This window comes from Diadema setosum, chromosome 8 (assembly GCF_964275005.1).
Source record: "Diadema setosum chromosome 8, eeDiaSeto1, whole genome shotgun sequence".
In the NCBI taxonomy this organism is placed as follows: domain Eukaryota; kingdom Metazoa; phylum Echinodermata; class Echinoidea; order Diadematoida; family Diadematidae; genus Diadema; species Diadema setosum.
The window spans coordinates 18,386,900-18,400,319 of NC_092692.1; the positions used below are offsets into that span (position 1 = coordinate 18,386,900).

The 13,420-nt window shown below is 38.6% G+C and overlaps 1 protein-coding gene across 1 annotated transcript; it reads right to left on the reverse strand.

Moving 5' to 3' along the window:
* Positions 1 to 680: 680 nt before the first annotated feature.
* Positions 681 to 10,910, reverse strand: LOC140231909 (28 kDa heat- and acid-stable phosphoprotein-like). Its single transcript, XM_072312061.1, has 6 exons — positions 10,772 to 10,910; positions 8,425 to 8,534; positions 5,449 to 5,559; positions 4,136 to 4,257; positions 2,167 to 2,318; positions 681 to 1,016 (listed from the first exon to the last, which is right to left on the reverse strand). The coding sequence occupies exons 1-6, from the start codon at positions 10,782 to 10,784 to the stop codon at positions 982 to 984; spliced, it is 543 nt and encodes a 180-aa protein (XP_072168162.1). The 5' UTR covers positions 10,785 to 10,910; the 3' UTR covers positions 681 to 981.
* Positions 10,911 to 13,420: the final 2,510 nt, after the last annotated feature.

The window sequence follows — 13,420 nt, forward strand, 5'->3', positions numbered from 1 at the left end:
AGAGTTGTGCTTTGAGATGAGAAACCAACAAAATGGAAGCCACTAGGTGTGTGAATGAGTCATCTTCAATGCAGACATGAGATGGAGCCAGACTATGGCACGTAATCCTTGAGTAAATATAATGACTTGAACAATAATATGAAGCCACAGGGCATTGGCATTCCCTACTATTTCACAACTAGCAAACAACTCGCGGCTCTGGTATAAAAAGCAACAGACTCAAATGATTACAGACAATATCCTACTGAAATACAGATCTTACTGAAATAGAGCCTTTTTTGCATATGAATGCTGCACGCTACACTACTAACTGTATTTTGATGCTTCACAGTGATCTAACAGGATCTCACAGGTGAAATCTCAGAAATCTTATCTAATGGACAACTACTTATGGACTGACAATATTTGGTAACATTTCGAAATTGACTGTCTGCAATATGTTGACCACATCAAAATTGTTCTGTTCAATTAACCAACATCCATTTTCTACTCCTTCCTCAGCATGTCTTCCGTCCCCCCCCCCCCCCCCCAAACCAGTGGACAGTTACCCCTCTTTCTTTCATAATATATCATGCATGCATTCACCCCTGCTATTTGGAGTAATTGTTGACAGGAAGTCTATCTCAAGATGGTATATACATACTAAAAACAAAATAAAACAAAGACAAAACAAAAACATCTACTACGGGGGGAATTAGGATCTTGAAGTAGCCGTTCAAAAAAAAAAAAAAAAATATCACATTTGCTTGACACGGTGGAATTCTGCATCGGGCATTAAATGCAATCATACCCATTTCTTTCCCTCCGTTGGAGTGGGCGGGCACACCCCGTTGACATGATATACTCGCTTATCTTCTTGCCAGTACGTTGGACATTTTCCAGAAAGATGATGCAGGGCGACCGTTCTTATTGCAGGCTTACTAGCATTGCAGAGATGTAGTTGCGCTTACAGACATGAGAAAATCTCGACCATCTCCGTCGTCATTTCTTGCCTTTGGCCTTTTGCGATTCTTTTGCTGTACAAACAAATCAAAAAGGAGGCGGGCACAGAATGAGAAAGATGGAGACAGAGACCAACAGACAGACATACACACAAACAGATTTGACAGACACATAAAGCAGAATGACAGCAGAAAAAGGAAACAATGAGGAAAGAGACAAAGACGAAACAATTGATCATTTTCTCTCAAAAGATGACTCTCTAACCCAGCATGTTCTTTCAATGACATGAAAAAATACTCAGACGGACAGAGATCCAGACATACAGCCAGTTGATGCTCTCTACGTATACAACTGCGCATATATTCATATGATGCAGAAAATAACTGAAGTCATACACGTGTATCGACTATCAAACAGGAAGTACTGACGGGAAGCGCTCTAATACATCAAAATGTAAGAAACTTGTTGAGAATGGTGACTGAAGAAAGAAAGAAAAAATCATTCTAGGGAAGCACTTCAACATGTGACTGTCAAAACCTGTGGTCTCATGAACTAGTGATCAGTGCTCATAGATTGCAAGGCCCTTCAAAAGAGCAGTGGCTAGCAATGACTACAGCTTAATACCTATCACCATCATCGTCATCATCATCACTATCATCATTGTCACTAATGTTACTATTATCTATCATAATCATTATTATCATTATCATTTTCATCAATTTATAATCCTTAGCATTATTGATACTATTATCTTTGTCATCATATTCATTGTTAAATCACTTACATTATCAATATCCTTTCACCACTATTGCTACTTTTAGCATCTTCATTATCGCTATCATTAGTACTACTAGACAAAATATGCATGTGAATGATGAAAGCATTTCGTAAGTAATACTGTAAGCCCAGAAACACCTGCGGCATGAGATGTTTGTGAATTGGCGACTGGCATTCAATGCATGTGGGTAGACAAAAACTCTCCTGTGCTTTTGACTTTCAAAAATCTTGGCTCCTTGCGAAATGCACAAAAATTTCATGCATGCAAAATGTCTGGTTTTACACAGGGCTGCACACTAACCCTTTTTTTCTACTGGTTCGGCCTGTCCATGTTGGACCAGTAGGTACCCAGTTTTTCCATTTTATTACTGGTCCAACAGTGATTTTTACTGGTCTGGACCACCTGACCAGTGGCCAATGTGCAGCCTTGTTTTACTATACACTGACCTTTGGCTTCAAGTTCCCTCTTCTTGGCTGCCTCCTCTCTCTCCTTCCTAATGATTGCTAGTCTTGCCAGGTCAGCCCGAGCCTCCTCCGTCTTCCCCGCTGCGTGGGCCTTGAGGTATCGGTCCTTTGCCTGCTGCTTCTCAATCTCTTCTCTGGGAAATACAACAACCACAGATATTTAACCAACAACATATGTGAGAAACATGTCGAGAATGGTGACTGAAGAAAGAAAAAACTAGAAATGTCGCTTTGACGACTGGTATGCCTCCGCCATAATGCATGATTTTCCCAATAGGTCTAGATAGTACATGTGGACACTGTGTGATTACATTTTCACAAAATTGGCAAAATATTGGAATGACAAGTTTGTCACAAATGTGTTGAATGTTCACCTTCCTTGACGTAGGTTTAATTGGATGAATAGGAGAGCATGTATCTAGGTATTTAAGGACTTTAACTTGACTTTGACCCATTCATACATTTAGGCATTGAGTAATTTTCAAGGTACAGGTGTGGAGAAAAAGTGCAATTTCTGAATTGAATAGTAAATTGTTACCATTTTCATCTGGCCCTTCACCCTAAAATTCATAAGATAATTACTTTCAGGTAGAACATGCATAATATGTACTAAGTTTCAAGGTAACTTGAGCCACTTCCAAGATATGGAGGAAAAAGTTAGTTCAGCACTTTCACTTGATCTTTGACCTTTTGACCTTTGAGGCAAAAAGAGAAAAAAAAAACTTTCCAGAGAATTTCTATTAGGTTACACACGCATACACCTGTGTAAAAAAATAACCCTGCTGGCATTGCATAAATATGAAGGTAATAGTAAAATTTTGAAGTCTTGCACTTGACCTTTGACCCCTGACCTTTGACCCCATGAACCCTACATTCTCTAGATAATCACTTCCAGTCAGTACATGTATATGTTCCATGAAGATACCTTGAACAATTTTCCAAGGTACGGAGAAAAAAAAGAAGTTTTAATATTTTTACTTGACCTTTTGACCTTTGACCTTTGACCTCATGACCCAAACTTTCACCAGAGAATCTTAATTGGGTAATACATGTATACACTAAGTTTCAAGAAAATATCTTCAGGCATTCAATAGGTATGGTGGAAATAGTGAAATTTTATGTATTTGACCCTGACCTTTTGACCTTTGACCTCATGACCCAAACTTTCACCAGAGAATCTTAATTGGGTAATACATATATACACTAAGTTTCAAGAAAATATCTTCAGGCATTCAATAGATATGGTGGAAATAGTGAAATTTTATGTATTTGACCCTGACCTTTTGACCTTTGACCTCATGACCCAAACTTTCACCAGAGAATCTTAATTGGGTAATACATGTATACACTAAGTTTCAAGAAAATATCTTCAGGCATTCAATAGATATGGTGGAAATAGTGAAATTTTATGTATTTGACCTTGACCTTTTGACCTTTGACCTTGAGCATGTGCACCCAAAAGTTGATAGGCACAACTTCACCCCCTAATACACATACATGCCAAGTTTCATTAGGATACCTCAACAGGTTTCGATAGTTACCTTGTCCACAAAATTCATTACGGACGGACGGAAGGACGGACGGACGGACAACCCGAAAACAAAATGCCTCCGGCACCACTTCGTGGCGGAGGCATAAAAAATTCTAGGGAAGCACTTAAACATGTGACTGTCAAAACCTGCACTGTGACATACGTTGTAGAATCAACAAAGCTGTACTGGTAACTTATTCAAGATATTGCTGACAACAGCAACAAAATCAGCATATACTGGTAGACTGTTTTAATGAAACCCTGGAGAACAAAACAGATAAAACAGAGTGCCATAAAAAATCTCCTAACTTTATGAAACAGTCTACAATAATAAAAATGTATTTCATATTTTACATGTATTTTCACATAACTGTCAGACTAAGGTTAAATGGAAACTGTTCTATCTGATCTCTTTCTCACCGTTCTCTTCTTGAGAGATTTTGCACTCCTTGGTTGACATCTACGTTGGTGGCTTTCTGCATCTTCTGCAATTTCCTGTTGGGATTTGAGATTTCTATAAGATGTTCCACACCTTTCCCTTTCTGTAAAGAAGAGATAAGAAATGATTTCCTCCAGTGATTAGTGTGTCAAGAAATAGGATGCTAATTTTTAATTAATTTGAACAAGTACCTCCTACATACAGATCTATAATGGCACATATCAGTGAGCATCAAAGTTATAATTCACTTTTTTTTTCTTTCTTTTTTTTTCTTATGACAGGTAAACTATGAGGCCCGAATTCATGAAGGTGGTACAAATGAAACCATGGTTTAAGCCATGGACAAAAACCACGGAGCGCCAAGTGTTGCATGGAATATTTTGTTACGAAATCAGTCATTTCGTCGATGAAATGTTTATTTTGTAACGAAATCACAACATTTTGTAACTAAATGAACATTTCGTCCAAGAAATGATAATTTCGTTAATGAAACGGTAATTTTGTTGACAAAATGACCAATTTTGTAACGAAATATTCCGTGTGACACTTGGCGCTCCATGGTTTTTGTCCATGGTTTAAACCATGGTTTCATTTGTACCACCTTTGTGAATTCGGGCCCGAGTGTTTACCTGTACAAGATCCTTCAGACAATGAAGGGCCAGAAAGGATTATAACAGACTGTTCATATAGAGGGATGTTGACAAATATCACGTCACTGTGAATATATTCTAATCAACAAGTCTACACCTGCTAGAGTATAAAATGAATAGGGTTGATTTTGATACCCTCATAAGTACTTTCTAATCAAACATGTCTTGACACAACCCAGCAGTTACTGTAATACAAGAAATGTTTACGTGCATTTTAATTTCACGAATTTCGCAAGAGCCAAGATTCACGAAATTAAAATGCCTGTGAAAGTTCTTGTCTACACTATACGCATTGAATGTTAGTGGTAACTCGCAAAAATTTCATGTTGCAAAAAAGGCCATCAGCTCCAATTCACGAAAATTTCATGCCGCGAAAATATTGTGTTTTACAGTTCTCACCGACATCCCTGCTACCTGTTGATAAGGCAAAGTACTAAACGTAACACCAAAAGATATTTGGAAAGTATTGTTTCATTAAACTGTTGAGGAGGAGTCCCAAGTACAGCCGGGCAAGCATCTATGGGAAATGCGTGTTGCAGCAAAATCAAACCGTCCTCAATGGGTTAACAACATGTACAATGTAAGTAACCCTAATCATGCTACATTAGATGCAATCTCTTGACTGCATGAGATAAGATTCCTACCGATTCCTCTTCCTCCTCCTCGCTACTCTCCTCAGAGTCTGATGGGGGCAGTCTTCCAGCTCTGCTCTGCGGACTCTCATCCTCCTCAGCATCATCCTCATCACCCCTTGGCTAGGTGAGATGTAGACATCATGAATTAAAATATCAAAGCTAGAACCCCTTCAAAAATTGGCATAGAACACTGGTTTCTTGCATATTTACTTGATGACTGATAGCCACTGATTGCCAACAAAAATATCTATGAAAAAGATATTTTCATGCAGGCATAACATTATTGTCTCTTACTGTAAGTGTTCCTGAAAGATCAAACAATTACTGCAGCTATCAGAGTATCAGTTTTAATAGCTTTTTCAACGGTACAAGGTTGTTCCAGCTCAAAAAGCCTAGTAGAGTACATGGAAGAGATAATTTCCCCCACAAACCAAAATAGTGTGTTATGACATATACTAGAATTAAATGGCTGCAATGGTATCCTGTATGTCAGAGTGCATGACTACTCATTTTCATCCGACCTAAGAATGTAAGAGAGAAAATAATAAGACTACAAAATATGACACTGTGTCCCGATTTTATACATTTCATCCAGTCCAAGAATGTAAGACAAAAAACAAACAAACAATAAGACTACAAAATACACGACAAGTGTCCCGATTCCATGACATTTTAGTTTGTATGTTACTTGCATACCCACTCATATATTCAGAAATATGACTGCATTGTTTTGACAGTACTTGTAATGCTACCTCTACCACGGGGTCTGTACGAAGTTGCTGCAACGCAGTCCTTGAACAACAAAGTAATCTGTACATAATTTAGGCAAAAGTAGGACGCCTCATCAGTGGTAATGAGCTGGTTTTGGCATAACCCTTTCCATCAGATGTTGCTACAGTGAAACCCCGTTATAACGAGTTCGGTTGAAAACGAGGAACCGCTTATAACGAGGTGATCGCGTCGGTCCCGTTTTCCTTTGCGTGTAAACCTATGGCAGAACGAATCGGTTATAACGAGTTCGGTTATAACGAGATTCCGGTTATAACGAGGACAATTTCGGTGCATCATGATAAAGAAAAACATAAGCAATTTGATCGGATATAACGAGGTTCCATTTCTTGACTAAATTGCCGCTTTCAAACACGCGACAAACGAAACCCTGAAAACCGAAATCACGCTATCCACGTCTTTTTCCGTTTTGCAGAGAACCGTTCCTTCCATGTTTTCTTCTAAATCACGCGATAAGACACAGAAATGTCTCCGATGTTCCTAATAAATCATTAAACATAATCATTCGATTTTCTTTTCCGCGAGATACGCGTGCGTGATATTAGGGCAGACCACACCGCAACGAAAATTAAAAAAGATAACGCATTCAAAAAATTTTCATGTAGCGACACTTGTGGCCAAAAATGGACAATTGGAATGCGTGTGCAACTCATTATTATATCCTTTCCATTTTTAGTTCCGACTTTCAGTTCTTTTGCTGCTTAGCAAATATGAGTGTGGATGATCAAAACCGAAATAATTAATGAAATCATCGCGATCCCGTCGGGTGACAGTAGCGTAAAAATAGTTGAATATACGCATGTTAACCTACTTAATCGGTGTTCAGAAAAAGAAACAAACGCATTTATTAATTTGAATAGATCTGGATTTGTTCATTATCATTTAACAAATGATAATTCAAATATGAGTGTGTATGATTAAAGCCGAAATGATTAATGAAATCATCGCGATCTCGTCGGGTGACAGTAGCGTAAAAATAGTTGAATATACGCATGTTAACCTACTTAATCGGTGTTCAGAAAAAGAAACAAACGCATTTATTAATTTGAATAGATCTGGATTTGTTCATCATTATTTAACAAATGATAATTTAAATATGAGTGTGTATGATTAAAGTCGAAATAATTAATGAAATCATCGCGATCTCGCCGGGTGACAGTAGCGTAAAAATAGTTGAATATTGAAACGATCAACCTCCTTAATCGGTGTTAGGAAAAAGAAACAAACGCATTTAACAGTTCAAGGATGTACAAAACGCGAAGAGATTTTCGAAAGAAAATAAAGAACGCATTTTTAATCCCGTCGGACGCAACGATCATACATTGTATAAAATTACAGCCGAAATGATTCATGAAATTATCGAATTCCCGCTGGGCTCCAACAGCGTAAAATAACTCTCAAGTTAACGGTAAATAACGCATGTATGTTACTCTGAAATTATCGCGATCTCGCTAGGTGACAGTAGCGTAAAAAATAGTTGAATAAGCATGTTAACCTAAATCAGAAAAAGAAACAAACGTATTTATTAGTTTGAATAGATCTGGGTTTGTTCATTATCACAATTTTAACACTGCATTTCACAATAACTTTCTTTCTTTCAGAATGAACTACAGTATATGGTATAGATATGCGTAAAAAGCATCACAACGTAACCTTCCACATTCAATCCTGTCGCATATTTTTCAAGAACGGATGTACAAAACGCGAAGAGATTTTCGGAAGAAAATAAAGAACGCATTTTTAATCCCTCCGAGCGCAAGGATCATATATTGTACAAGATTACAGCCGAAATGATTTATGAAATCATCGCATTCCCGCTGGGCACCAACAGCGTAAAAATACCTCGCAAGTTATGGTAAACAACGCCTGTATTTTACTCTATTTGCGCTGGTGTTAGGAAAAATTAACATACAAGAATTACAATAAAGAATTATCTCATTTCAACCCCTACTTTTTCGTCTAGTAAAAATTCACAAATAATTTCCCTTTATTATCTCAATAATAACGATCCATAATTGTGTAATAACAACGCAAAGGATGGGTATATTCCGATGTCGTGCTTATGTTTTTCTTTGTTTTTGATGCGTACGGTTATAACGAGGTAATATCGCCGGTCCCACGGACCTCGTTATAACGGGGTTTCACTGTATATGAAGAATGAATCATTCCTAGCAGATCAAGGGTTCTTTTGCTTACCCCTCGCTTTCTGGCTTCTTCATCTTCCTTCATCTGTGCGGCCATCTCTTCCGGTGAGGTAAACTTCCGAGCACGTCCCTTGTGCTGGGGTTTTGACCTTCCTCCACCACCTGATGAAAAACAAAATAATTACCCACTGGGTATTTTTTTTTTTTTTTTTTTTTAAGGCAGTCATTGGTTAGTTCTACAACAATAAATGCATGTCCTTGTTCACATGCGCAATGTGTAGATTTGGCATGTCATATGACACCTGCTCTGCATACATAGGGACATGTTACTCTCATGAATACTGGTACAGACAAAACACTTTTTTTTTTACTTCTACACATACTCTCAGGCACAGGCATAGAACCTAGTTCTAGTGAGATTAAACTTTTAGTTTTACTACATACTAGTAGGTGAAGTCGTCGCAGCTTGAAATTATTCTGTTTAAATAGATAGAGGAAAATCCCCAGTTTTCGGCCGGCCTCCAGAATCTGGACTCTAACACTTTAACTTATCACAAGCCAGCAAATTCTCCTGTTACAGCACACACTATCACACCATTTCATATACTGGTAATTGTTCACAACAGAAAAGTGCCTTAGTCACCTCCAAAAATTCATCCCGAATTTTGCCGTCAAAAACGCAGAATCTGTGCAACTTTTCCAAAGTACATGCAAATGAAATCCAGTGTTAAGAATCAGGATCACCAAAAAAGCGCTACAGATTGAGAAATTATGCCATTTTGTGTGAGATTTTTCACTTATCGCAAGCTCAGTCAGAGTGTGATGGTATCCTCAAAAACACAAAAGAAAAACAAAAATCTCCATACGGGCCGATGCAGTGATTATATGTACAGCCTACAGGAGGGGTTGAATGCAAGTACTATACCTGGGTACCGACTCGCCAGAATTCAAACACCAATGGGAGCAGCAACATCCGTGGTGCAACCTAATGGCAACAAGGTATGGCGCGGCGCATTTTTCATTGGCCTTGTATGCGAATAGCGCGTGTGACATTGAAAGCGCATATCACGTGTCCGCATTCTCAGGTTCTGGAGAGATAGGCTGGACAGATTTCTGGTGGATTATCATGGTGATAAATTTGGGGATTATGTGAAAATTTCATGATGTAAATTATTTAACAATAACATAATCAACATTAAAACATAAAAGTAGTTTGATATATTTAAAATACATTGTTGCATGATTTTGTATACATTTTTTTAGTTAAATATTGCAGAGAAGCTTAATGTTGTCGTTACTTCTTCTTCTTCTTCTTCTATAATCTTCAAAGGGCTATAAACTGCAGCCTATCGCGAAGATGTAAGCCTAGAAAAAAAAATGGTGTTTTTTTAGTGCCAGTGGTTGGTTTAAATTTTACATGCATGGATGATCAAGAGTTAAGCTAAATTTACAAGTAACGTTAGAAATCTAGATTTGGATAGCCTAGAACAGCTTAACAATAAATTTTAATAACAGTACCGTGACAGTAGACACGGTAGATCAGTTCGGGAAACCCACTCACAAGGGGGGCCCCTCCTTATAAGTAACCCCGTCCCCCACATAAGTAACCCCCGGGGCACCCCTTATAAGGAGTCTCCATGCTTTTTTGCAATGCAACGCGAAAATGAAAGGACTGCGGCAATTCGCTTGATTATGTCCATGTGTCTCCGTACTCAGTCGCCACGTCTGCACTCAAGCATTGCCGCGCCGCCGCGCCTGGCGACACTCACGCCATTAATCGCTCGCACTTCAGCATTCGCATGGGTCGTTTGACATCGCATTTAAATCCATGATTTTAGATATGATGCCTCAAACCGATTTTGCTCAAATTTCGTGAGTAACTAGGAAACTTGTGAAGCTTTATGGACATAATCAAGCGAATTGCCGCAGTCCTTTCATTTTCGCGTTGCATTGCAAAAAAGCGTGGAGACTCCTTATAAGGGGTGCCCCGGGGGTTACTTATAAGGGAGACGGGGTTACTTATAAGGGGGACGGGTTACTTATAAGGAGGGGCCCCCCTTGTGAGTGGGTTTCCCGAACTGAGATAGAAGTATTAGAACATCTGGTGTTAGAATGAAGCTGTGCAATGCTGTCGTGGTAACTACAAGGAAAGCAAAATAATGACACAATAATAGATGACCAGTTGCACTAACTGTAGTAATCCATAAACATGATAAACATGAGGCAGATTGGACAATTCATACAACTGGAATAGAACTACACTGTATGTGACATCAGCAACATAGTCTTCGATAGATGGGACCAAGGCAATTACGCACTGATGGGAATACACGTGTCAAAAGTCACAAAGACTAACATTCTTCGTATCCTATAAAGTACACACTCTTTTACCAATTTACCTTTTTTTGGCATCTTGTCACGGAGTGATGTCACAGTAAAAAGTAGAATGTAGGTGAGTGAATCTCAGCTGCAATGGCTAGGTAATTACGCAAAAATTTAAGTCAATATGTCTCAGGCTCCAACAGGCAACACACTCTACAAACCATTCATCTGATAGGGAACTGCATAATACGCATATACCAGTGCGCTTTACATACAGAGTGCATCCACTGGTAAGTTCAGTGGCAGTATAGTAACGTTGTCAATGTCGAGCGGTTCATTTCGCGCGCGCGCGAGCTTCGCTTGCGTCTTTGCGGCATATGTAATCGTTAACTCCAATGAAGTGCGTCGTTTTTTTCTTTTCTCTGGTTTTTTTTTTTTCCGTGGCATACATTTGGCAGTCGATGCATCGAAGGAAAATAAAACTTACAAACGAATCCACAGACCAATACAACTAAAGCAAATTTCGGGGGGGGGGGGGGGGTGGTTTCATCAAGTTAGTCAGCGCTGACAAGTTGTCAGTCTCTGACAATCACCATGGTAACAGTCAGTGACCAGAGCATCTCAGCCAATCAAAACCAAGGATTTTGCTGAAATTATCAGCGCTGACAACTTGTCAGCGCTGACTATAAAATTGATGAAACACCCCCCAGATCTTTTACTCTCCAAATTGCATGAATATGCACTAAATTATAATCTAAATCTAAATTAATCCTAATTGCCACTGCTGTGATGAACGGAGCAGAAAGTGGAGGATCCAGACATTTTGTACAGGGGGTGCGGGGTGGGGGGGGGGCACGCGGCCCAATTTTTTGTTGTTATTGTTTTGGGGTTTTTTTAACAAAAGAAATATTTTTTTTTTTTTTTTTTTTTTACATAATAAATGTGCAAGGGAGCGGCGAGGAGGGTATCTCAATCCCCTTCAGGCATGCTGAGAGAGATTTTGCATAATTTTCAAACCTAAAATTTAATGATCTGGTGCACACTTTTGGTGATATCTATTCTTTTTATTTTTTTTTCCTATCAAAAAAGAGAGAAAAGAATTCAAAATAAATATTCAAAGAAGTGTAAATGACTAGTAAGATCATGGTAACCCATTCATCTCACAAGGGACATTTTGCATTTTCAGAATTGATACTAAACAATCTGGTGCACAATTGGGAGAAACATTTCCACTATATGTACACGCTTGGGAATTATGGGAATATTGCCCACCCCACCTCCACTCCCCTTGCGCGCACGCGCGCACGTGCACAGACACAGACACACACATACACACACACTTTTTTTTTTTGGGGGGGGGGGACTGCCCCCACCCTAAGGATTGACGCCCCCACTACATAAGACCATTTCTGGAACACCAGTGATCAGCGCCCATAACTTGTATATGATATGTCATGTTTTTATATGGTATTTCATACATATACTATATATTTTTTGTTCATATGTTTTTGATCAAAATACATGTAGTGCATAAATCTGCCACGACAATCTCACTGTAAAATGTAATTTAAAAAAAACACTATCAAATTGACTACAGCAGGGGTGACTAAAATGCATCCAACTTAATTCTGTCATGTATCTTATTCCACCACAGTGTATGACAGGTGTGACCCTTATTCATCTGATTCATAGGCTCAGAGAACGTGCCCATTGACCCAGTGGATCAAACCGTGATCATCTTTGCAGAAAGGGAAATATTTCCCAGTTTATTTCTATACCTGTCACATGCCCAAAGAACTTTTACAACCATTAAATTTTCCTTTGACCTTGATATTCTCTCCTGAAGCTTTAATCGACTATTAGAATCATCCCCATTTTATCAATGCATCTGTATCGTTTATCATAGACTGATATTACATTTACGGTTTGGACAGATCTGGAGTAATGACTCAAATTGCCTTTTTTTTTTTTTTTGGGGGGGGGGGGTAACCTACTATACTATATTATGACAATCTCCATCAGGGAATTTTGCACATTCTCCTTAGGTATACTGTATATGCTGTTATTTTCATGAGGGTTTAATTTTCGCGAATTTCGCGAATCACAGTTGGATCGCAAATTTAACAACACGCGAAAATGTCTCCATGCGCCCTGTTAATAGTGCATCAATGTAAGCGTCGGCATCAATTCACGAAAACAACATCTCGCGAAAATGTCTATGGCCTCGTCATTCGCGAAAATATCTGTACACGAAAATAACAGCGTATACAGTATGTGATATGAGCCAATTGCATCAGGATCATGAAAATCCACCAATGCTATGGATTTTCAGCATACAGTCGGAGACGTAACAACTGGGAAATAATATGGCACCATACAAAGACATTAAAATTTGACCCACAGTGTATTTGATAAAAAATAGCATGCAAGCAAGACAAATACTAGTACTCTAGTAAACGATAACAAAAACAAACAACAGCAACAGCAACAATAACAACAACAAACCCTGCAGTGTTTATGGTTTGATAAATGTTGTACACCTTCATCTTGCATCAGCAGCATAAAATGTGTACTATGTTTTAACATGTACTCTACCATTTCTCATAGGGTGTGGCGCCATGTATCAAACAATTTCTGAAATTTGTCTTCAGTCACACATGCATGGGGATTTCCCCCCTGGTTGTGCAATGGCAAAAGTTTATTGGCCTTCTATTGCAACACTTCAT